The sequence below is a fragment of the Pogona vitticeps genome, chromosome ZW-PAR (genome assembly GCF_051106095.1).
Source record: "Pogona vitticeps strain Pit_001003342236 chromosome ZW-PAR, PviZW2.1, whole genome shotgun sequence".
NCBI lineage: Eukaryota > Metazoa > Chordata > Lepidosauria > Squamata > Agamidae > Pogona > Pogona vitticeps.
In genome coordinates, this window is record NC_135800.1 from 6740469 (window position 1) to 6767195 (window position 26727).

General features: G+C 42.7%; 1 protein-coding gene across 3 annotated transcripts in view; it reads left to right on the forward strand.

Annotated features, from left to right (window-relative positions):
• Window positions 1-26727, forward strand: part of CRB2 (crumbs cell polarity complex component 2) — a 79040-nt gene that overhangs the window by 29193 nt on the left and 23120 nt on the right. Inside the window, exons 1-6 of one of the 3 annotated variants that reach the window (XM_072984985.2) lie at window positions 7161-7239; window positions 7918-8015; window positions 8267-9262; window positions 10107-10366; window positions 22989-23681; window positions 26482-26677. In XM_072984985.2, the coding sequence (XP_072841086.2) occupies window positions 10318-10366; window positions 22989-23681; window positions 26482-26677 (938 nt within the window). In that variant the 5' untranslated portion in view covers window positions 7161-7239; window positions 7918-8015; window positions 8267-9262; window positions 10107-10317. Of the gene's footprint in view, window positions 1-7160; window positions 7240-7917; window positions 8016-8266; window positions 9263-10106; window positions 10367-22988; window positions 23682-26481; window positions 26678-26727 lie in introns of those variants that run through there. The other 2 variants (XM_072984986.2, XM_078382669.1) reach the window with 2 other exon arrangements.

A 26727-nucleotide genomic window follows, 5' to 3' on the forward strand; every position in this document is an offset into this window, starting at 1 on the left:
GTGGGGTGAATGCATTGCATCAGCTTGTTTAGTGGCATGAGCTACTGCTGAATTTTTTCTTGTTTTCATGATAAATTAACAAGAAAGAATATATTCAGAAGTAGGTCCATTTTAGTTTTTTCAGGCTTAAAACTAGTCCGAAGAAGGTATGTTTGTTATTGGAAAATAAAATGGAATTTCAACAGGATGAAGTCTTAAAGGAACTGGAGTCCAATCTTTATGTGCACCTATTCTACAGAAATATCTTCCGTTTGTTTTCATTTTCTATATTTTTATGTACTTATGCAATTTATACCCTGCCTAATTCTCATTACCGTATACCAAAAGGTTTCCCAAAAGCTGCATCATACTGATTATTTCTCAGGGTGAACATGTGGACTGAAATGAGGTGTTGCCTTCATCCAGTTCAGCCCTGCTCAGTCGGTATGCAGGAGCCTCTTCATCGCCTTGCCTCTCCAGCCTTTCAGTATTGAGCAACTACTACTTGCTCATCCAGAGAGTAGCATAACCAGGAGGTGGCATCATTCTGTGTTGTGTGATCTAGGAGGATATATCGCACAAGCTTTTTGTTGTTGTTGTTTAGTCATTAAGTTGAGTCTGACTCTTCGTGGCCCCATTGACCAGAGCACGCCAGGCCCTCCTGTCTTCCACTGCCTCCCGCTGTTTGGTCAGATTCATGTTGGTAGCTTTGATGACACTGTCCAACCATCTCATCCTCTCTCGTCCCCTTCTCCTCCTCTTCTTCTTCGTGGGCTAGTTCACTTGTCACTCATACTCTTCATCCCTTCCTCTGCCCTGCATGATGGTTTCTGCTCTAGATACTTCACTGTGCCAAAAAAAGATGGAGGACTCCGTCCCATCCTCAACCTTAGAAACCAATAAATTCATTCAGCCTAGACGTTTCAGAATGCTGACGCTCAACACTAGGCATTCCCATTTCTTTAAGAACTTGCCACGGTTTGCTGAGGAGTAGGTTACAAACATCCTGCATCACTACCCATCTTATACGGCCATGAATCTGAAAAGACGTCTGATGAATTCCCAGCCTTGGTGGGCAGTAACACAAAGAATCTCTGCATGGAATGAGTTCTGAGAAGGCTGAGGCTTTTTGTAATTAAGGACATGCCCAATACTTTTTTGAGCTAATTTCTCACTTGCCATTCTTCCTTAATTCCAGTATGTATGTCTTGAAACAGTATGGCGAGGAATGCTCTGGCCTTACCCAGATGGAACATTTGTTCTCCATAAAATACTTGATTAAACACTGGTTTTATTGACATTTTTGCCTTGGTTGGTTAAGTAAAGTAAAAAAAAAAAATCCATGCCTTTCTATATTTGTTCTATCCCCAAAAGTACAATTTAATTTTTTTTAGCTAGCTTTGTTCTATGGAGGCAGAGTTTGGCACTATGGTGCTTTCCATTGATGTTTACATCCAGATGAGAGCTTCCTTGTCAAAGGCTTTCAATTAGTGGTTGAAAACATTTTGAAAACCCAGCTCCAGCAAAGCAGATGGCTTCTTTAATTTTTTTTTTAAAAAAACTTCTTAAAGAGAAGTATCCTTTTGCCTCTTTCTTAAAGAGAAGTGAAATGAGTTTGTTTGGATGTTAATCCCAGTAAATGATTCCTGCATTTATTAGCTCCTATATTGCAATTCACTCATGGTGGTTTTGGCATTTCCACCTTTCATTTCCTTGGCTTGTGTATCCTATTCTGAAGTGCTGAGGCCTTGTTTCTCCTAGAAGCAAGGCTCCGTATTTGAGCAGGCCCTCAGCAGAAGGCACTTTGGTGATGTTCCTCACATATTCATGGACCCTTAAGGTCTCACCCTGTGGAGGAGTCAGATAGAAGCAGGGAAGTGTTTTCTGAGGATCACCAGGCAGCTGAGTTTAGGTGCCATTCTTATTTGTTTGTTTCTATATAAAATGTGTATCCTCCTTTTCTTCTCTAAAAGGATGTGCTTTAAATTTCTGCTAGAATATAATATGGGATGTGGTGGCGCTGCAGGCTAAACCGCAGAAGCCTTTGTGTGCTGCAGGGTCAGAAGACCAGCAGTCGTAAGATCGAATCCACGTGACGGAGTGAGCTCCCATTGCTTTGTCCCAGCCAACCTAGCAGTTCGAAAGTATGCAAATGTGAGTAAATAAATAGGGACCACCTCAGTGAGAAGGTAAACAGCATTCCGTGTATAGCTGCGCTGGTCATGTGACAACGGAAACTGTCTTCGGACAAACGCTGGCTCTACGGCTTGGAAACGGGGATGAGCACCGCCCCCTAGAGTCGGACACGACTGACTAAATGTCAAGGGGAACCTTTACCTTTTTAGAATATAAAAAGGGTGAAAAAGTAAATTCATTGTTAAAACAATACTTAAAAGTAACATCAAAACAGAAAAAAAGAGACTAACCAAATAAACCCTAACAGATATGCTAAATGAAGCAGCAACAGTGTCAAAAGCTTGCACAAAACAGGCTGGGCTCCTGTTGAGCTTCACCTGATGCAGGATTTCGACACTTGCACAAGCACTGCCATTACAAAAATAGTGATGCCTCTGAAGAAATCCCACCCTCCACTTACATAATGGTAACATGCAAAGAGCACGGCCCTGTTAGCAGTAATGGAAATTTCTGCTGTGCAGAAGCCAAGTGGAATATTGCCCACAGTGTTTCCAACCACTAGTGGAGTGCTCGCTTATATTGAGACAACATGACCTCCTAGGGAAGGTAGTTCTAATCCTAACCCAGATATTTTTACAAAGGAATCAGACAAGTTTATTAAAATTAAGGTTATCAGTGTGTCCCAGTCATGAGAGCTACATGGTGTCTCCAAGAGCCAACATGTATTTCTGTTGTTGCTGGGGAAGCAGATGGGGAGGGCTCTTGCCTTCATGCCATGCTTATGGGCATCTTCAATATATCCGGCTGGTTACTGTGAGAAGCAGAATGCTAGATTAACCCTCCTTATCCAGCAAGATGGTTTTTGAGTTCATATGTCTCTTCAGTCTGCTAGCAGCTTGATACAATGAGTGTCTTATACCACATGATGGTATGTGAAAGCTGCATCTGTATAGCGTTCCAGTTCTAGACTCTTGACATTGATTCTTGGAGTCTTTTTAAGTAGTTTCTGTAGAAGGCAGTTTCTTGATTGGTGTGCTGGGCTTTCCTGGTTGCCTGCCACTAAACAACACACCACTAGAAAACAAAGTCCAGCAACAATAAAGCACTTAGCCGGTGCTGACAATTTAAAATTCATTCCTTTATACTATGTGCATGCATTTTTCCATGCAGGGGTAGTGGACGTGCTGTGCACCTATATGAAGAAACAAATCTTTGGAAAGGAAAAAAGAAACCCTTTTCTAGCTAGGAAGGTGAAATTAAAAGGATAATGGGATCAGTTTAACTCTTCCCTGTGGGCCTCTGAGAGTATGTGCAAATGACAAGAATAAAATTACAAGGGGTATCTATATAAAATAGATTTCTTGAGACATGCTTTATCCTTGGCTTGCTTGTATTTTTTAAGGAGCCTGTTCTCTTTTTGCATGCACCTTGTTAGAAAGGTTGATTGCTGCAGGTATGAGTTTGATATTATAAAAATATTTCTTAGGATTTTGCTGCGGTACTTGAGGGTACTTTGGTTAATTTAAACCAAGGCTGACTTGGGACTTTTAACTCTCAAAACCTTTGTAGTTTCATCCTTTTCTATATCTTGGTCAAATCTGGTTACACCTTTTTTGTTCTTATGTTGGGGGATGAAAGCTTGGTGCTGGACAGCGTGCAAGCTTCCTGTAATGAGTGTTACACTGGGAGGTAGCTGCGTCCTCTTGCCTCTAAATTTAGTCCTAGGTTAAGGAGCAGCTTAGTCCACTGTGATGCGGAGGTGGCACAAATGATGACCGGTCCAGGAAGGGTTTTGCAAGGGATGACTCAGACTCACAGCTTACACTACAAAAACCCTCCCAAGTGCACCAAGGCAGGGCAATTTGAGGCCTTAGCGTCTTATATTAAGGTCCCTTAATTGGACTAAGCTTGTTAATTCACCATATGGGGTTTGTGTGCTCTAGCAACTGACTGGGACTGAGATGAGCGGCTGGCAAAGCTCCAGTCCTTCCCATTACCATCCCAAGTGCTGGAAAGTCAGCAGAGAGCTGTGCGGCTGGATTAAAGAGGTTTTGATTGTTACAGTCTAATAAAGGAGCAGATGGCCTGACCTACACAAGGCTCATTAGCTTCAGTCTAAAGGAGGCTCTGAACTGGCCAACCATCCCAGAAGACAGGGAGGGGGCACAGCCCGAATTTGCATGCTTCCCCTCCACCACCCCCAGCCCAACTTCTCTCTAGGGGACAACGTTTTCCAACCTGCTTGTCAGTAGAATGTCAGCCACTGAGCCATTTTGCTGTGCCTTCTTTCTTTGACTGTTTTGTATTTGTTTCCAATTGAATGTTTGTATTGTAAAGCGGGCTGCAGTTGGTCTTGTTCATTGGAGACATAAAGGTTTGCTGGCCCTGGTGATTAAAGTATGTCTTGCTTTAATGACTGCTTAAATTGCTTCAAAATAGTTCAGATAGTTTACATTGTTCTACCTTGCTTTTTCTGTACCATTACCCTGAGATATTGAGATACAATTTGGAGATAAATGTTCTAACTAGGACCAGGATTCAGGAGGCCTGGGTTCAAATCTCTACTGAATCATGAAAACTCACTGGGGGCTGGAACTGATAAAACAACTGCTTAAATATCTCACTTACCTTGAGAGTTCTATTAGGGTCACTATTAAATCACTTTTGACTTTATGACACATACCAACAAATAGTGGTAGCTCTTTTTTCTTGTGAAGGCAAGAAGAGAAGGGGACGACAGAGGATGAGATGGTTGGACAGTGTCACCGAAGCAACCAACATGAATTTGACACAACTCCGGGAGGCTGTGGAAGATAGGTGGGCCTGGCATGCTCTGGTCCATGGGGTCACGAAGAGTTGGACACGACTGAACGACTAAACGAAACGAAGCTCTTTTTTCTAAGGGCAGCTTCGTATATTACTGCATTAGCAGGCACAACCATTGTTTATACTTCTGAATTCCTTAAATAAAAATGATTTAGTGCTCTGTCAATTCCAGCTGTGGCCAGATGTATTGAAGGAGGAATTGAAGCCATACAGCTACTGAAAGGACTATGCCTTTTCCCTTTTTGTTAGTGCTGTCTGACATAATCTTACACATGTTTCCAGGTGTGCCAATCACACTACATATTAGCACACTTAACCAAAGAAATTGAAATGCTTTCCTCTGTTCCTAGTATTCCATGCATCCCAAACTTTAGCTACTGAAACAGGAGTGACCACCCATTTGCCCAAAGAACTGGATGCAGGAAAAGGTTGTGCTCATGTGTTCTCTGAAAGCACACTTTTTCTATAAAAGCAGTGGAAGATGATGCCCAGAATAGTGGCATGAAGTAATCCTTTTGACTGCACCTGATTCTGTTTCTTTGTTGCGAGAATCCTGATTCTTTTTATCTGAAGACCTAGGTAGGAGGAAGTTTGGGTAATTGGTGTCCAGATGTTGTGAGGCATGAAGTTGCTGTTGCCATATATGATTTGATGTCCCTTTCTTATTATTAAATATTCAGGCATATTTTAATATTTTATCTAGTCACTCCTTACTAAGAAAAGTGATGGGTTCTGTTCAAACTTTGGCTGAAGTGAGCAGGATACATGAATTCAATTTTGTTACTTATTGATCAGAGTTTGCAAGTAATTCAATGATAATTACCACAGGATCCAGTGATACTTCCTTGTTTTGCCCTTAATCTCTGTTATGCACTAATAATTTCACATAACACATACAGCGGTTCCTGGAGATTAATTCAACTCTTCCTCCTCCTCATTCACATCATAGGAATAAGATGTTGTTACATATATTTTTAAATTTTACTTTTCGGCATGAATGTGTCTCATCTGTGGCTCACCTGGAGTATTTTCGTCTATAAGAGTCTTCAGGGCTGGTATCTGCCATTTGTGGCTGTTGTCCATGCAAGATGGAATGAGGGAGATCATTAAGTTTTGCATCCATGCTACATTCCAGACAACAGAGGCTTTACAGTAGAATTTTTCTGGTATAATTTTCTTGTTATATTCTCCTAACTACTTGCTGCTCTGAAAGTTTATGCTGAAAGGCGGGTTATAGAATTCCTAAACAAATATACAAGGAATTGGCAAAAAATTACCACTTCTGAACAATAGACTCCCATGCCATTGGTGCAAAAAGCAAAAGGGGAATGGCCTCCTTTTGGTGAAACTGAAGCTTCTATTTAGTTATCAAAAGGGCCATTAACTCAGTTTATCTTCAAGGCCCCTCCAGGTTTATCTTATCTTATTTAACTTGCAACTGTGAGACGCCCCAATCCTATTCTTTGGCTGCATCCTGGGCACCGGGTGCCAGACAGAGTCATTATAACAGCTGGAAGGGATGAGAGTCTGAAACATCAAAAAGAAATTGATTCCTTAAATTACCCATCCTCGATATGTGTTGGGACCCTGTGGTGATATTCCCACACTGCATTCACCAACACAGTAGGCATGCCTTCAGGAAGGCCACTGTACCTTTTTTTTGAGGAACATGATTAGCCTAATGAGGGTTGAGAAGTGGTGATTCTTCTGCACGTTGCATCACATCCCAAATTGTCTGAGGACAAATTGATATTACCAGCCAAGTCTTAACCAGTGGACAGAAAGCCCATCTATCTTCTGGAATAGGTGGGACAACTGATAAGTGGACATTTCACCCTGTTTTCATTTTCTCACCCAGCATTGTCATAAGAACACTGAAAGACATTGCACTGTTTTTGCTAAAAAATATTTTGTTAGTCAACAGTTTACCAAATGACAATTTGGTCTTCAGAGTCAATTGTTGGTGCAGTGGCCAAAGCCAGCTCCTTGTTGCCAAACTTATCCATCAACATTCCGGTTAAAAAAGTTTAAAAGTGCTATTGGAGCACCATCCTTTCACCAAAAGGCCTTAGAGTGTTGCGTTAAGTATCATTCTTTCACTTGGATGTGTCTGATATGTTTAAAGTGCTGTATAAATGTCAGGAAAGAGCTTACTAATTTTATTGCATAAGAACTGATCAGGATTCTTTGTTCAAGCCCGGTCTCCCTTGAATGGTGCAAGACAATGAGGAGGAAGAATTCCAAAAGGAGTTTAGGAATGTGTGGACTACTTGTGTGTCTCCTGCAATTGTCTGTGAGGTTTGTGGAGATTCTAGGCTCCTATAAAGATCTACTATATCTCTTAGATTTTATTTTCATCCCTTCCATCCATCAGTCTGTCTCCACTGCTCCTGTAAGACACCAGATGAATCTCTGCCTAAATTTGAGCGTGGTAAAATATGGAGTGGATCTCATTGCCTTGTGGTATTTGGAAGGACACTCCCCCTTTGGTGCAACATTGGTTTTGTTAAATAGAACTGCTCAAAGCCATGAACTTCTGATTACATGCATACCTATGTCCATAGGATGCCTCAACCAACTTTTTGAACCAAAAATATTCAGCTGTTAATACGTGTATGGAATTGGAAAGAGCCGTGCGGTAGAAGTGCACAAGGAATTAAATTGCTGATGTATCAAAGCCATGTGTTTTGAAGCAAAGCAGTGAAATGAATTATTTCTATCAATCGTCTGGAAGCTTTCTTTATTTTTGCTACTTTTGAAATTTAACATCTTGTTTCAAACATTTCATTTTTGAAGTGAATCCTCAAGGCCATTTTTTGTAACTTTTTTAAAGGCAATAATCATCTGTACTATCTTGCAAACTCCAGTACAGTATAGTACTTGTTTATTGCTTATTTTTCTCAAAATTTCTAAATCTGAAACCATCCCTAGTGATGTTCTTTTGTTCTGAAAGTATTGTCTTTTGCTAAAATTCAGAATTGTTGCTGTATTCCTGTTTTACAAGGAAGATTCTTAAATGAGGTGGAAGGAAAAAGTTCGATAAGCTGCTTAAATGGAGTGGAAAGAAAAAAGTGGTAAGCAATTTAAATGGGGGGCGTAGTCTATTGTTTTGTCTGAATGGTTCCCCCACCCCCAATTATCTGATTAGCCTTTCCTATCCACTGTTTTTTTTAGCATAATAGAGGCATACCTGGCCCTCACAGTGGGATCCAATCATACTGTGTTTTGCACTAGTTTCTATTTGCAAAGGAATTTACCTTTTTAATCTTGTGGATTGAGTACACTCATTGTGTCACCTTTGTATTGCTGCCTCTTTGGATTTCAGCTGGCTAAGGATTATCGACAAGGATGGACAGATTCTGCTGCATCCTGTGCGTAGGACAGATTTCAATGGATAAGCTAAGAGCAGAGCACTATATATGCATAATTCCTATTAGAGGTAATTTAATCCCATCACTGTTTAGATTGGAGGCTGCAGTGAAGTCACAGGTGAGCTCACATTCTTCAGTTGCCTTCTGATCTGTGCTATGTGACACCTCCTGTCTCTTAGATGCAAAAATATCTTCTAGATCTAGTCGTAGCAGTGGGCCAGGTGGGTATGTCCTTGCTGCCACATATGGGTGTTGCTGGTTCTGATTTTTATTAATCATTTAGATTGTTGCCATTAAACGGACTCTCCATGACACTGATAAAACTGTTGTGTGTTTATCAATTCCATTGAGGAAAAGTAGGTTCAATAGGACGTGTTAGAGCCCCCCCCCCACACATCTTTTTAGACTAACGGAAGCCATAGCCAGCCCTAATAGGAGCTGTAATACAAGAACATCTGGGATCCAGAATTGGGAAGACTGTGCTAGAGGATTAGCCATGGTTTATGATCCTCACCATGTTCTTGGGAAAGCAAAGCCATTTCAGTACTCTTTTGGTTCAGAGTTCCCTTAAGACATCAAAGGCTATGTGGCTTGAATAGCAGTGACAGCTTCCTGCCCCTGCAATACTGGAAACTGCTTTATTCTGAGCCAGAAGAATGGCCCATGTGAGCATAGTCAGGACTGACTGGCAGTGGCTGTCCATGATTTTAGATAAATGTCTTTCTTGGAAAGGCAGGTATTGAGCCTGGAACCCTTTGCGTGCAAAGCATGGTTTCTGCCTCTGCCTTTTCCTCTCTATCTACCTTTGTATTGTCTGCTGTGCTTGTTGACAGTGGTTCCCCGGAGTTCCAGTCTTTCTCTGTATCTGGAGAAGCTGGGGACTGAATGTAGAACTTCCCACATACAAAGTAGATACTCTACCACTGACGTATTGCCCTTCTCCTAATAAGGTAATAATATGTGCTTCTGTGTGAAATCTTTTTTCTGTGAAGCGCATAGTTAAACTGAAAAGTGCTAAAGAACTACATGAGACCTCTAAATGAATGGGAAGCCCTGTGCAGGAGCATATGCTGTAAAAACCTGGGACCACTATGCCACAAGTTGGCAAGGACACAATATGACTCCTGTGGCTTTGGAAATGACAGCATATTTAAAATCAGGAGGAAATTTTGTTATGATCTATTAATAACCCATGTTTTAGAATTAGAATGTTTGGCAGGATATGATTGGCCTTGTGAGTTGAAGGCTGCAATCCTGTACAAAGAGTTAAGTGGGATAGGTTCAGTATAAGGCTCCTACAATTACGAAGCTCATGTCATCACACTGCAAGTAATCTATTTGCTTGCCATACAAATACCACCTGTGTTCTCGGCTTCTGGGAAACTGATGTGTGTAAATGCCTCTGAAATGCTTAATGTGCATTTAAAAAAATGATAGTAGTAAGAGTAAGTAAGAAATATTCGTGCCCACTCTTCCTTTCCTCCTTGGATCTTCTCCATCAGCATTCAGCCCAAAAGAGTGTCAGCATTTTTTGTGGACGGACACAGCTACTTTAATGCCACAGAAAAATGTAATTGGTTCACCCTTTTGTAGCAAGGGGGTTTGGTAAAGAAAAAATGTTTAACCTCTCGTTGGATTATTTTGCTGTTTTGCAAACTGATAAAGGCAAAGATTATCTGACTACTTTATTTGTTTTTTTAATTGTGTGATGCTTTTGAGCAACGTCTGGCACATGACTTCCTTCGGTCCCTCCAATCCAGCAATCCAGGCTGTGTTTTTCTTTTGCTCCAGCAGGGTGGCGAGTGGACAGTGAGTCTGTCCAGCTTGTTAGTGGAAAGCATGGAGTCAGCAAGCGTCTCAACAGCATCCCTGAGCATGGTGGTGGTGATGATGGTCGTCTCCTGAGCCTGGCATGTGAGGAGTGTTAGTGGCAATTTCAACCAGGATCCATCCTGGAGATTGTTTTTGATTGGGGGTAGATATACCACTTTCCTGAGAGTCTGCCATGGACTTCAGAGTTTCTCTCTTGTTGCCTCTTTCCCTTTGGCTTTGGGGTAAGTAGTTCTCTGACTTTGTTCTGTTTCCCTCTTACCTGGCTTGGAATCTGGCTTCTCCAGCTTCTGTCACAGAAAAACAAAAGCTCTGATTCCAGAAGAGCGGTCACCCATTCTGTCTCATCTCTCTGCAAATGCAGCACGCCAAAACTCTGTAGGCACGTGTGTGCTGAAAATGTAAACCAGCTTCAGATTGGTTTAGATCTATAGTGTAAGGGTGGGAAGAAGAGAGCCACCCCTTGCTTTAGCTGTGGAAGGAATCATTTAGCAACTGGTTACTTTCAAAAAGTCTGTGTCCTCCCATAGGGAGAGGCTGCGGTGAGGGTGGGGGATGCAGTGGTAGTGTGTGTGTGTGTGTGGGGGGGAGTTATTAAGATGTTGTCCGGTGGCTTTAAACAGAAAATGCATCCAGCTCTCCTGGGAACAGGTTTCTAATAAGCAGGATCGCTGGACATGTGGCTGGAAGGCAGTCAGTGAAGTTGGAGGAAAATGCTCCGTTTTGCAGTGCAGTTCATGGTCTCTTTGAATATATTCTGAAATGTGTGCCAGGGAAAATCAGCGTTTAGACAAGTGTTTGAGCTCTTCAGGAATAATACCCATAATATTTCCTCTTTCTCTTTTCCAAAAAGAAAAAAGAAAAGAAAAAAAAGGAATGGGTGTAAGATGTGGGAAATTATCAGGTGTTCTTTGCTTGCCTCAAATTGGCCAGGCAATGGGCCAGAGCTAAAAGGAGCAGGTCCAGAGTACGAAAAGTGACTTTTTTTGGCTTTCCTCTCTTGCTGATTCCTTTTGTTCCAACCTGAGGTTCTACTTGCCTTGTCTCTTCATCCTTCTGCCAGCTGGATCATGTTTTCTTTATCTCTGTCCACTAACTCAGGGTTTCAAGGGTCGGTGTTTACGCCTGAAAACTTTCCCTTCATATTCTCCCATCCCGCCTGCCTCTTTGTCTGGCTTCTGGAATTCTGCTGGTTACTGGGACGCAGTGGGGCTGCTTTTGTGTCTAGTAACCATGGCTACTGAAAACATGTGAAGCAATGATGGGGACTTTTGTATGGCTGCAAAAAAAGCAGGCCCGTGGCATGCAGCATTATTGATGAATGGGCCAGGGTGCTGTGAGGGTTGTTGAGGAAGATTGTTGTTTAGGATAACACCTAGGAAAAGGCGGTTTTCTTCTTCTTTCTTTTACCTTTGGAGAGGTAGTTATGTCCTTTAAAAAAGTGTTTTTTCTAAAAAGTTTATTGAGCACTAGACATCTTTGTAGATCCTATATGCAGAGGAGACTCACCGCCAGTATGCTTGGCTGTCTGAAATTGTGAGAATACAAACTTCTCCAACAGCATTGTAGTTGCCATTTGTTACAGTCCCCATTTTATGGAACAGGAAAGCTGAGGCATGCACAAGCCAAGCGATGGGCTGAAAATTTCAAATGAGTTAGTGTTTTATGAGTTTAGTTTTTGTCTCTGGAATCAACTCTGAGTCCTAAGCTATTGTTTTTTTTAGGCATATGTCTTTTGCAATTAAGATCACACCGGTCTAGAATGTTTCTGTTAGTGAATATATGATGCATGAGGTAGCACCCCCCCCCCAGCTCGCCAATTCACACCAGAGGACCATCTCATATGATTTGCAGGTATAAATTATAGGCCCTTTTCAATAGCAGTTATGGCATTCCAGCTAGAGTGACAGCTGACAGGCCTTTTCTGTTCCTGCCTTTGGGTGGGCTGCTAAGAAATTTTCATTGAAACAGAAGTGTCTGTTTTATAAATGGCATGAAATAAGTGAAGGTATCAAATGAACCAAGAGTCTTGTGGCATGCAGAAGACTAGCAGAGTTTATAGTTGTTAATAGGAAGGATTGAATGGGTGGTGTGTGTGTGTGTGTGTGTGTGTGAGAGAGAGAGAGAGAGAGAGAGAGAGAATTTCCTGATATGCACATACAGCTTGTCTGGTTCCTGTCAGTAATACAGAATTATTGGGGGCACAGAATTATTGCATTTGAGAGCCAGCATGGTCTGAGATGGCATCAAAGCCAGCTGCCCTGTTGTTCAACAGGTGTCAGGGTTCAGACAGGTTCAAATAGTGCCAGCAGTACAAAGCTTAATGCAGGTACCGTCATTGGTCCATCCAGCAGACCAGGAAAATCGTGGGGTCAACTGAGGTGGTGCAGTTCACATGGTGGAAGACATGCCAAGCCACTTTCAATCTGGCACTGTCTGGTTTCACAGCCTGCTAGTTGTGCTTCTGATTTTGTCATGAAGCACTGAACTAGAAAGAGGGACATTCCCTTTGTGGAGGTACCCCCTTTCCTTCTCCTCCCGTCACTTTAACTTATATATCAAAATTCCCAAAGCAGCTCATAACACCGAAGCAGAAAGGTAAAACAATAATATGCCATTACATGAAAGAGTTTAGTATCAGTTCCTTTCAAAATGTAAGATAGAAAACCAAGCACACCATTTCCTTAAATAATCTGACATGCTCACATTTTAAATTTGTTTGCAAAATAGGCAGTGCCAATCACTGAAACAACATCAGTTGATATTATTTATCATTTATGAAATTTCAGTTATTGTGTATAATAGGCAACTTGCTTGATATAACAGGTGGAGAGGGAGTCTTATTTGTCTGACCTGATATCATGTAGATACTCTGAGTGGAGCTCAGACGTGCCCCAGCCACAATGTTCCTTCCTAAGTGGCTGATTTGCCCGCGTTAGCTGCTAGTGTATTTAGATTGGATTTAGAATTAAAGCTTGAGAGTCCGTATAGCTAACCAGAGCACACAGGAACTCCCACCCCTGATCCCATTTCCATGTTTGATGGGTAGCAGCAGCTTGGGAGATCAGAGGGGAGGGAGAAAACATGAAGGTCACTTTTGAGGAGTTTTTATAAGGGGGATTCTGCAGGCAGGAGCAGGGCCACAATGGGAAATGGAAGATCAAAGAGCTGCTTGGGCAGCGCAGACAAGACAACCATAAAACCAGCATGGATTTATGGGCCTTGTATTGCTCCCTCCTCGAAACCTGATAATTGGAGCAGTTTCATCTCTATGCAGCTGTAGGTGGATGATCAAATGCACACCTGGTTAGCCCCTCTGTTCATGGAGAGCATGCTTCACACCTTTCTTAATGCTGGCATGAATATTCACTGTGTATATTTTGGCACTGGCAGTTCCGACAGAAATGGAAGAGGAATCTGAAAAAGGCAGGTGTTTCCAAACAAAGGATTTTGCAGGGAAGGGAGTTCAGGTTGATATATCCCAGGTATCAGGTGCCAAGACTGAGTCCTTGATACCAGTAAGCCACACTGGAAGCAGGTTCAGTCCTTGTGAGTTCCACAGACAGATGGGGGAATCAGCAAGCAAATGTCATATGCCCATGCACTCCCCCACCTTTGTTATTGTAGTGCTTCTAACTTAATCACTTAGTGACACAACCTAAAAAGGTTGCATATTTTAAAAAGGAAAACAAGCAATGAGACCAGCCATTTTGATTCTATAAGGGACCTTTTATCATATTAGACATTGGTTTCACTTTCCTGTCACAAAATTGGGAAATCGTAACAGATGTGTCACATCTTGTGCATATCTTTGCTGCCTATTTAAAGCTTCCCTTACAAGGAATCTTGTATGGCTTTTTTCTTACCACTTACTGACTTAGCTTACTGACTAACTTGAGGAGCATGAACATTTGTATTTTCTTGGAACTTCGTCACTTTGACTTGTATGCTGATCTCTATATCTGGTTGTTGTGGGTGTGGCATGTGGTCACTCAGGAATAAGGTGGGCTGCATATCCCCTTTCCACAGTGCTCTTGTTCTGAGAATGATTCCTGGTTTTCTGAATAGGTTCTGGTGATAAGCCCTGATTAGCCCTGGTTGAAGCACAGTCCTAGATAATCCCAGAAAAGATGTTCTGTAGCATGGACCAAGAGGAAAAGTGGGGGGGGGGTGTAGACCATACAGTATAATGACAGTGAGAGCTATACCAGCTTTTGATGGTCACATGGGGATCAATTAAAGCAGAACAGGAAAAGAGAGAAGCTATATCCCTGTCTTTTCCCTGGTAAAACATGGGGCTATTTTCTGACACCTGGTTTGATTGAAGGTGGTATTAGTGGAAGGATGTAGAGGGCTAAGTTGCTTAGGTGTCCCTGAGGTGATCTTGGGTCAAAAAGGCATCTTCTCATGCTGGAAATGAAATGATAGTATCACAAACTCAGGACCTAAATCCTTAACACTGACATGTTCTTCTACAGAAAGCTCCGTAGAACTGCACAGATGCTTACCAGGAGCTGGGTGTGGTGGTTTCTGTGAGTAAATTTAAGGGATCCGTGCATACCGTCTCTTAGGAGGAGTTTTCAGGTGGAAGTGCTCTGAGAGCTGCAAATCAAAAGACATTGTGCAGCTGTCTTTTTCATGCTGTAAGAAGTAAAGCAGAGATGATACAGTAGGAAAACAAGGGTGAAGGCTTGGGTCACGGTTTGCTCCTTCTACTGAAATTCTGTGAATGAGGCAGGGTGATTGTATAATTAAAAACGCCTTCTATCAATGCCTTTATACCTCTTGCTTCTCAGTAAGTGTGAGTTTGTTAAATTGGAGCAGCATGTCCCGCAAAAGCAAAAGCTGCTACTTTGGCAGCTTTTGGGGAGGAGACCCTGCCTCTCACCGAGCTCCCGAGCTCCTTGCTTCCTTCCTTGGAGCCATCTAGAGAAAATGCCCTTCTGCTAATCCCTTCTGTTGACCAGGAGAGGAGAAGGGCAGCACAGGTCACCCAGGATTTACTAATATAAGCAAGTGCCTGCCTTTCCATTGCCATGGAAACATAACTCTTCCCATCACTTCTTCAAAGTTGACCCCTCCATAGTTGTTTAGCTCTATATGTCATTCACGGGGCCAAAGTGTTTCTGTGTTTATGTTGTTAACTCTAAAGGGCAAGCGTTTGCAGGTCAACAGGGACCTGAGCCCACTGGGAATCAGTTCTTTAGAAATTGGTTCCAAAGCCCAATAAAACAGTATAGATATGATGCACTGGTTATGACATGCATCTGAAAGCTTTAAATTATTAATATGGGCAAATGGCCTTGGGTTGAGAACCTCATCTGAATTTATCTGAATGCATCATATAACTAGAAAAATGAGAACAAGACTTGAGAGTATATGAGATGCCTTTGTCGAACCACTGAGTGGTTTCAAGTACCAAAGTGTCTAGGCTTGGGGAAAGAGTTGTATTTAGTCCCACAAGGCGTGATTCCCTTCACAACAGTTCCCTGTCTATTTACACCTTGAGCATTGATTAAATTAATCCTGGCATATTTGTATTTGTAGTAATCCAGTGAACATGGAGTTGAAACAGTGTCTGTGTGAGTGAATGTTCTCTCACTCTTTTTCATAAGTTTTTGTGAGCCTCTGTGAAAGGGTTTGGATTTGCTCCCTCATCTGGTTGTATTAGGGATGTGGTGGTGCTGCGGGTTAAACCGCAGAAGCCTCTGTGCTGCAGGGTCAGAAGACTAGCAGTCGTGAGATCGAATCCACGTAATGGAGTGAGCTCCCGTCACTTGTCCCAGCTCCTGCCAACCTAGCAGTTTGAAAGCATGTTAAAATGCAAGTAGATAAATAGGTACCCCCTCAGTGGGAAGGTAACGGTGTTCTGTGTCTAGTCACGCTAGCCACGTGACCACGGAAGCTGTCTTCGGACAAACGCTCTAAGGCTTGGAAACAGGAATGAGAACTACCCCCCGAGAGTCAGACACGACTGGACTAAATGTCAAGGGGAACTGTTACCTTTACCTTTACCTGGTTGTATGCAGTTGAAGGTTGTGGATGAGAAAACAAATCCAAATGTTTCTCTCACTGAAATTGATAAAGTATTACCTTAGTGTGCATTCTTAACTGAAGCTGATTAAGGTGAAAGTCTGGATAGTAAATATCAAATCCACTACAACAGTGTGGATGGTCAGGAAAGTTTCAGCCCAAGTTCTTGGCCTCCTGAACCTCACAGTGAGGGCAAAATGTATTCCCTCTCAATGGTGGTGTCCCATAATCGTATCAGAACTAGTGCCATGGTGCCATCATGTTTGCTCTGTGATCCCCCTTAGAATTAGAAATTATACAGGAGATAATTCATGTTGTGTGGAAGGAAAAAATAGTTAAATTGTTGGGGCATGACAGTACAAGCAAGCACAATAGTGCAGAGGGTATGTTCATGAACCTTGGTGCTCTCAAACTCCTACGCTTCTAACAATAGATAACAAAACACACACCAGTCTTCTGATTTCTCAGTTATTCTTTTTGTGGAGCAAGAAGGCAATAATTTTGTATAATGGCATGTACCTTTATGTTTTTCATTTGCTTTGGCTGTAATTTGACAGATGCTCTCATTTCACACAAATGGACAGAAATGAGGATGATGTAGTCAAGAGTCACAGAGTTAACTCCAGACCTGGAGTTCCTTGTTTCTCTTTCCCTTGTCTTGAGAGGAAAACAAGCAATGCAACGGAGAACAGTGCCACAAAAGAGAAAAGGTTACCTCCACCACCACAAGTCCATCTTGTCAAGAAGTGTTTCTGACTCCCAATCTCCTTGCCCAGCCATTTAGAAATATTTGCTCCTGTTTGATGAACATTTTGGTCGACTATGACAGACCAATGCAGAAAACAAAATGCCTCATGCAGGAACCAGGCTGATAATCCAGAATGCTTGTGGCTTTCCCCTTGGAATGTTAAGTGTAGGTTGGGGTCATTTTGGAGGTTCCTTATCAGTAGAGCTGTCTGAAAGAAGCAGGTATTGTGTGTATGGTTAATGTTAGCATGGCATCTGAGGTGCCAAAAGTGCATGAGGGGGAAACCTCAGAGCCTTTGAAAGTCTGGCAATACAAAGAAAAATAATATCTGTAACAACAACAGCAACGCCTGGTCTATTTGGCAGAATTCATATGTGTCCTCAAAAGTAAAATTTTTTAGTATATTAAAGGAAATTGTGTCTTTAATATAAATTAAACACAAGGATATGTGAGTAAACATGCTGGTTCTTGTGTTAAAAACAAAACCCACAGTCAGGCAGTGCTTTTTTAAAGACCACCAGAATGCCACAAAATTTTTTATGTTTTCAAGATCTACAGAATTCTTCATAAGCTAGCTGTACAATATATATATATATAGGAACAGAGAAGGAGCATAGAAGTGCAATAATTTGCCCAGATACAGTATTATCATTCTGAAGTCTGTGGCTGAATTCAGTCTCAAAGTGGAGACTACTGACTGAATGAAACCATCCTAGGAGTGTAGGCATGGCTCAACCTCGATCTACATTTCTGGAGACAGGCCTATTAGCTTCCAAGTATATTTTTAAAAGCTAGGAAGCAATGTTGAGAAATTCAAAAAGGCAGAGGCACCTTGTGCAATTATTTTATTAGTCTCGTTGGTTTCATTCAGTTTCAGGATAATTGTCAGAAAGTGAATTATCTGTGAATATCTGTGAATTAATCTGATATCTGGGAATTAATCTGAATTTATTAGCATATGGAAAGGCCTCTTAGCCTTCTACTCTAGCCCAGGATAAACAGCGACTGTATCTACAAAACACTGTAACTGTCCAAGGTCCGACATCCTGTTGCTGCAGCTAAAACACTGGAAAAGGAAGATACCCAGCACATGCATTTTATTAAGAGTTTTTTAGCTTGCTTTGTAATATAAGTGCTATTATTGCATCACTTCAGACAGCCACAATGAGATAATTTTTAAAAGAACAACAGCACCAGAACACAGGAAGAGTTAAAGGCAGCAGTAGAGCCAGCACGTATTAAAAGCCTTAAAATGTAAAACCTCTTCTATCTGGTACCTGAAATATGCTGCCTTCCTTCCAGTCACTTCATAGCATACCTGGCTGGCCTTCACCCCACTGTATCCTCACAACAGCTTCGATGTAGGTCAGCCTGACAGAGTGTAACTGGCCCAGTGGGTATCTGAACCAAGGTCTCCTCATTCCTAATTGCTTACTCCGATCAGTATACCATGAAGACATCTCTGTGAGGTGACGGAGTTGCTCCAAACTAGTTAGTCCAACACTAGGTGAACAGCCTCTTTATCTCAGAAGGTAGAAGATCTCAAAACTCTGCCCCCCGCCAGCTCCAATTCCCAGCATCTTTAGGTAGGCCTTAGAAAGTATCCTATCTGAGCCCTGGAAAGATGTAGCTAACTAGGATAGATAACACTGAACTAGGAGGACCATTGGTCTGACTCTGTATACGGCAGCTTTCTGTCTGAATATGCAGGCAGGAGAAGGCTGTCCCAGATCAGTGACTGCTTCAAAGGGCAGAATTAGCACTTCCCATTTGACTAAGAAATGGATTGACAGTAGACATTGCTTTCTTAGATATCTAGTAAAGTACAGTCTGTAGACTATATTCTGAAAGTGGGTTAATGCTGTAACTGAAATTAAGTCCCATATTCTGCACATGCTCAGAGGCAAACACGTGTCATTCTTGCAACTCTTAGTCATTTTGAAACGAGCCATAGGCCCCGGAGGTGATCACCCAAGAGCCTCTTTGCCTTGTGCTGAGGCTGGCTGCAGCAGTCTTTCTACATGCAGAGACTCTGTGACATTTGTTTGCATGCCAAGCTGGGATGTGCAGTTGTACTAGAATGCCCTTTTCTGCAGGAATAAAAGATTCCTTCTCTTATTAGGTCAAACAAAAATTAGTCTGGGCACTTTCTGACACAGCAGCAGCTCAAGCTAGATTACTTTTTGTAGGATTGCTTTTGAAAAGTTTTTGGGAGCTATGGCTGATAGAGAATCTGGAAGGCAGACTGCTTTCTGGTATATAATTTTCAGAATGTATCACGCTCGACTTAATGTCGATTATGCTAACTGTTGATTCTTTTCAGGGCCCCAGTTCAAAGTGCCAGTGCTTCTGTATAAAGCTTTAACTAGCTTGACGCTGAAAGGCTGCCTCCTTCTGTAGGAACTTTGCAGTGGGCTAGTTTTAGAAGAGATAGCTATCTTAGTCTGTGCGAGCATATCAGGCAAAATCCAAAGAGACAAGACAAGACAAAAATGTATGGCACCTTAAAGACTATTATATTTTAATGTGAGCAGTAGACTTAGAAAGCCCCGTTAGCAGCATAGGTTTGTTTGGTGGAAGCATGCGATAGGGTCTTTTCTTTGGCAGCACTGAGAGTTGAAGGGGGTAGAATTAGCCCCTTCCCTCCTGCAGTCAGTAATAGCATTATTTCAAATGCAGTAAGGCCTATGTGAACTTAACTACATATGATGTAGTCTTTCATTACTTTGGGTTGAAAGTGCATATGAACTTTCAGGTGAGAAATTAACCTGCATTTAGAGCTTTAGCCATGGTCCCATGTTGAAATAATTTACTTATCGAGAAATCTGTAAAAGCACACTCCTACTACTTTCTACTTGCACAGCAGGTAGAAAGAGGTTAGTGAGGAAGAGAAAGTGAAGAAGAAAAATGTTCAGCTTATACTTGTTGTCTGTGGTGGCCTTTGAAGTTTATCCTAATCTATTTTCCATCCTCACTAGTGCGTAACCCCTCTCCCCTTCCTAGGGGGAGATGGTGGGGACTGCGTAGTACTTTGAACAAACCAGGCCAGAGAGCAAAAGGGTCAAGGTGATGTTTTTAGGCCAGTAACATCTCCTACTGGAACATTTCTTACAGAGAACTGTCGGCATGTGCAGTGCAAAGGACCTGACATCATTACCCATACTTTGATACATAAGCATGGGTCGTCAATGATTTTCCCATGTTGTCTCTCCTATAATTGTAGTTGGTGTTGCTATAGCTCATTTGACAATAAAAGACCATTATATCATTAAAATACTGCAAAAGCTGCTCTCAAAATTCACCACATTTTATCCAATGTTTAGATGTACTGTATTTGAGATGCAGGTTTTTGTTTGTATTTGTCTATTAAAATAGTAAAAAAGGAAAGATTAAATGATTTACCACATGTTCAGAAACGATTCATACACAGAAGCACAGGAAATTGCCTTATCCTTAATCAGACTGTATAGTCCATTGTTGTCAGTTCTGGTCTTTTGTGTGCAGTGATCCCTGGTCCTTGTGGCTGGGTAGAGTTCATTGACCTTTTGCAGGCTGTATTTTTCAGTGCTGGGAGCCAGGCTTTGTTGAATTTTAGACTTTCTTCTTTTTGTTGAAGCTCTGCTGGTGTTTGTGGATTTCAATGGCTTCCCTGTGCAGTCTAACATAATAATTGCTGGTGTTGTCCAGTACTTCTGTGTTTTGAAATAGAATTTCATATCCAGCTTGTTTTAGGGCATGTTCAGCTACTGCCAATTTTTCCGGTTGTCATGGGGTCATGGGCCACATGGGGAAACTTTTGAAAAAACAAAACCTACAAACAGTATTCAGGCCCACCACAAAAATACAACAAATATTACAGTCTGCAAAGTACCACTGCAGGAGGGTACCAGATACCTTGCAGTTGTGGTCAGGTATATATTGGAACCACAAAACGCAGCATCCACACCGGAATCAAAGAACATGAGAGACACTGTAGACTAAAACAACTGGAAAAATTGGCAATAGCTGAACATGCCCTAAAACAAGCTAAAACAAAAAAGAAAGTCTAAAACTCAACAAAGCCTGGCTTCCAGCACTGAAAAATACAGCCTGCAAAAGGTCAACGAACTCTACCCAGCCACAAGGACCAGCTAACGATACCCATCAATCACAGTTATAGATCATCTCTCCCCTTATCACAACAATACACCCACAACAAAAAACATGCTGATCACCATTATCGCCCAATCACCTGAAAAGAACAAAAGCTGACCCCACAGCTATAAACACTCAACTATCCAACAAACTGCACCAGAGCACAGACAGAGTTCTGACTGCTGTCCTCTGAAGATGCTGGCCACAGAGACTGGCGAAAGGTTAGGAGGAAAAACCTTCAGAACACGGCCAGACAGCCTGAAAAACCCACAACAACCAATCAAGAGATGTGTTTTGAAGGGAGGGAGTATTTAAGAAAGGCTCTGTCCAGATGCTGCCCACAATGTGTCTGGATCAGTAGGTCTGTAACTTAAGGTGGGCAGATATTAGCCTTGTTCTCAGGCTCAGGTTCAGTCCTCTCTGCAGTTGGGAGTGCCTTTTCTGTACACACCTGCTTCAGTAGGTGGAGTGATTGGACAGTTGTGCTTAAGGCCTGCTAAGAGTAGTTGCTTCTCATTAAGAAAGGCTTGCCAGAGAGAGGAGCCCTGCTACACAGCAGGAGCCTAGGCTTCCCGCTCTAATTGCTCCATTGGATTCCAGGCACGTTCTGTCATCTCTATTCTCTGCCTGAGTGGGAATTTGAGAATAAAAGGGGCTGGGGGCAGGATAAAGGGTGCGTTTGTGCAGTGCGAAGCGTAGCACATTCCCCAGTGTCATATGATGGTGGGGGAAGGGAGCAAGGGGTGTATCTGAAGCCTGCAGTGTGTCCTGTATATCTTGCCCACCCCAGAAAGGTAGCTTATGAAGGAAGGCAGGAGAAAAACAAGCAGGACAGAGGTCAGGGAAGGGCCAGCCGTTTGAGAAGGGCTGCAGCACTCCACTGGCAAAATGCCTCTAATATGAAGTACAGCCAGCAGGGCGGCAAGCCCCTGACATGCGTAGCAGCAGAATGCTGTCAATCCAAAAACAACATGAAAATTAAAATTGAAAACATAACGGCCTTTTAAAGACTAACTGCTATGTTTTTATATGAATGTTCATGGATCAAGTCCAGTTCCTCAGACCTAAGAGTGAGATCACATGGCAGATGTTTATACATTTATATATGGCTCCAAAATAAAGAGATAGTGGTTGGTGAGTAGAAATAAGTTGCGAATTGTGTGAGTCAATGTGGTTTTTCACACCTGGTAACGACTTCTGAATGATATTCATATCTTTTCCATTGAAGCTTTGTACAAGGTCTATTTGTGGCTTTGAATCTGTTCTTGGTATTGATTTTGTTTGCCATTTTAATGTGGTATTTGTTTGATTCTTTTTAATATTTGTATACTTATTCTTTACAAACATTGTCTTTTAATTATGCTAGCCACTCTGGGCCCTTTTTAAGGAGAAAGTTGGAAAATAAGTGAGTACCTGTAAGTAAGTAAGTGGGTTAGCAATATGGGAAGGAAATATAGCAGGAATTCAAAGCGTCTTCTGATCATGCAAGTACTGAGAAGTATCATCATTTTATAACTGCTGTCAAACAGTTAAATATCATTGAATGTGGTTCTTTCTGGAAGATGCTACCTTTTTTGTTGCATTGTCCACACCAGTCTTTTGTTCCCTTTTTCTGTTCTTATCTAACTCAAATCTCTGATCCTGTCACCTCTTCTTTCTTCAGTGTAAGTCCCTGCCACCCACATTGTCCACATAGTCAGATTGAGCCAAGTACCTTCAGATACCAGTGTGGGTATTTGGCAAGAGTTCTAGGATTGCATGAGGCCAAGTAGTCATTCTAAGCAAATGCTGCCTTTTTTTGCCAGCGCAAAACAAGATAACGTGACCTGCACAGGGGCACCCAGGGACATCTATCTCCAAGCTGACCAGTGAGATTCCATTTGTTTCAGCATTAATCCAACCAGCTTGCTTTTTTTTCTCTCTCTCTGCAGGGTTTGTGTCCTCTGAACAGGTCAGTGTCTGCTCCTCTTCCCCATGTAAGAATGGAGGGACCTGCATGGACCTGGAAGATGGCTATAGGTGCCTCTGTCCTCAGAGCCCCTTAGCCTATGCAGGAGAAGACTGTGACTCTCTGTATGATGTATGCACTGGACACCCTTGTCCATCAGGGTGGGTTTGCAGCAGGACACCTGGATACTTGAATTACACCTGCCACTGTGAGCCAGGGTTGAAAGGTCTCTCTTGTAGCGTTGAAGGTGATGAGTGTAAAAGCAGTCCTTGCCTGCAGCCTGATTTTGAATGTATCAGGATTTCCAGTGGGTTTGGCTGCCAGTGCCAGAGTGGAGATGGCTGCGAAGCTGAGCTTTCTGTTTGCTCCAGCCGACCCTGCCGCAACAACGGGACCTGCATTGAGAACAATGGGGGATATACCTGTGAATGCCAGCCTGGCCACCTGGGGCTCCACTGCGAGGAGGATGTGGATGAATGTGCCTCAAGTCCATGTCAAAATGGTGCCATCTGCCTCGACAGAGTCAATGAGTACAACTGCTTCTGCGTGCCAGGCTTCCAAGGCCACCACTGTGAAATAGACATCAACGAATGTGCCTCCCGGCCTTGCCGACACAACAGCACCTGCCTCAACCTGATGGACCACTACGCTTGCGAGTGCCTGGCTGGCTACACAGGTACCGGAGGCATTTACTTCTTCTCAGGTTCCACAAAGGGGCCTCCCACATGTCACTAGTCTCTTCTCAAAGAACATGTCTGCAGAGCCAGAGGTTGGGAGTTTGATCCCGCACTCTGCATCTTTGACGTGGGCTGGAGTCGATGATTCCCTGGGGTCCCATCCAGCTCTACAGTTCTAAGATTACTATATATATATATATATCTATATAAACTTTTGCAGTTTGCCCTTTAGTTGCTCAACCTACCTCAAGATCGTGAGCATGCCAGGGCTCAGCAATATTTATTGGGAAGGTTAGGGGAGAGGGTGCCTTCTTGCCACCAGACCTCATTTATATATTAACTAATACAGCCATAAAATATAATAAGACTGAATAAAATAGTAAATGTGAGCTGGCTTTAATATGAAATAAGCAGGAGCTGACCTTGTCACTATTTTAATAAAAGTCATATAAATAAAACCCTTAAAATATGGTGGGAGTGGTGTGTTTCCTCATCAGAGGCGGCCGGTGATCTCACGTTTCAGTGCTTTGGAAGATAATAATCTGAGCTCAAGCAGCAGCTCTGAGATGGAGAGACCCTAGGTCTTAACTGCATTGCCACCACAAGCAACTCCAGCAGAGCCTGAGGATTTATATCTGCTTGTGACAAACAGTCTCTTCTGGGCCGTTCGAGTTGGCAGGGACTCCCTCTGCACCTGCCAGCTTTTCATTGAAGCCGCCACCAGGAGGGCCTTTCCTCTACCCTCCTCCCCCACCCTCTGGTATCAGGATGGAATTTAGGCTGCAGCGCGCCCTCCCCCTCCAGCCTGGTACCAGCCAGCACGCAGACACCCTCTCTGGCCTTGCTCATCCTTGTGATGGAATGGCAGATTGCTTTACAGAAGTTACATTGCTGTGAAGGAATGTGAGGATGACTGGCTGAAGATTACTGGTGTGTGTGTGTGTGAGTGGAGGGAGGGGTGCAACAGCAAGTGCCCCCTTTCTGGGTTCTTAGTCACCACTTCAAGGAGTTGTGTGGGAGGCCAGGCCTGTGAAGCAGTGGAATTTCTGCTCTGCTCCACAAGAACAAAAGGGGGAGATGAGGGGAATCTGGGAAAAATGGTGAGAGAGCGAGGGAGGAGGAGGAGGAGGGCCTGGAGTCTTCATTTCACTCCTCTCCAGCAGATTCCACATTTCACTTTTTAATTCTCCCTCCCTTGACTCATGACAAGTGAGTAATGCTTTGAAAAGCTTATAATAGTGTCTAAATTTATAGATGGAGGAAAAAAAGCCACCCAGATATATGTAAAATTGACAGTTGCTAGAAACAACAACAAAAAAAGTTATTTCTGGCTAGCTAGATCAGCTTGTGAAAAGGCTATTTAAAAAGATGGTTTTAAAAATGTGAGCCTCTAAGAAAGCTTCCCAATGGGCTTCTCTCATCTACCTTTGGTATAAGATGCACACTTACCCCTGTTTAGGGTAGGGACTTGTTCTCTCGTGCCCTTAAGATACAGGTAGGCAGATCCTGCTTGGACATCGCAGGAAACATTACAAGAAACTGATGGTAATGACAGTTCAGCCGTGGAGCCAGTTAGCTGGAAATATGATGACTTTCCTTGTTTGAGGTTTTCCAACAGACCCTAGAAAACCCTCTCTTGGGATGCTTTAGCTCTAGATTCCTTGTATAGAGCAGGGACTAGACTGGATGTCTTAAATGCTCTCTCCAACTGTATAAAGAAAAGATGGGGAGAGAGAGGAGTCGTGCAAAGGCTGCTAGGGCATCTAAAAGAAGGTTTGCTCAGGTGGCTGTGAGCTTGGTGTTTTTTGGTGTGTTTTTTTTTAAAGCATAATATGACAATATTGTTGCAGTATATCCATGACCTTTGAAGTGTAGCAATGCGGTAATTGGATGCAATAAAGAAATAACATGAAGCAAATGTGTCCAAACAAGTTATTTGCTACAGTTTCAAGTCCACAGGCTTCAGGTATTTGTTCGTTTAAGATATACTGTAGCTTGTTCTAGAGAATGTATCTCAAGTCATTTTGGCATCTTGCTTTCTAGCTGAACCGAAGTGTGCTTTGTGATAACTAGCAGGCACTTTCTCCTTCTGCATCCCCTTTCATTCATTGTGAGACGGATGCACCCCTAATATGATCTCATTTATGCCACTGAAATGTGTAGTTGTGGTCAGGGGCCCTCGGTCAGCTTGGACTGAGCATTCCTTGATAGAATAGGATGCAAGGAAGTCCGCTGGAGCTTGACAGCTCTTGATCCAGCAGATTAGGGGGCCTGCATTCCTTGAGGATTAGTGCAGCCATGACTGCTGCACAACAGAATGCTGCCAGAAAATGGGATTAGTTGGGTTTGCAGGTGCCACTCCAGGGCTTCATGCTCTGGGGTGATGTTAAACCAGAGCAGTTCATGGGGCCACAGAGCAATTCTGGAAAAGACAGGGCACTGCTCTTTGCAGGACACCTTCCCTGAGGGAGTTCCTCCAGAGAAGCCACTCTTACAGGTTGCATGTGTTGTCTAGAAGTTGGGAGATAAGCTGCAGGGCACGCGATCCGAATGTGTTCGCTACATCAGGAGCGGACAGCTTGTGGCCCTTCAGAAGTGAAGCAACTCCCATCCTTGCCTGTGCTGGCTAGGACAGATGGGAGTGGTAGTCCAGTAACATGTAGTTGCCCATTATATAAAATTGTTACTGTATGGATATAGTTCACATGGTCTTAGTCACTTTGCTATTTAGAAGGGTTGTGCATAAGTCCCAATAAGAGCAGCTCTCTTGCTCTCTCTCTCACTCTCTCTCAACCCCAGGTGTGAACTGTGAAGTGGAAATTGACGAATGTGAATCAGATCCTTGCTGGCATGGAGGCACCTGCAATGACTATATTGGGTTCTTCACCTGTTCGTGTATGCCAGGATATGAGGGACCCGAGTGTGAAGTAGACGTTGATGAGTGCCAGAGCCAACCTTGTCTCAATGGAGGCACATGCCATGACTTTGTCAACAGGTGAGAGGCTGGCTGCTACTGCAGGGGTGCCACTACTTCCAGTATATCAT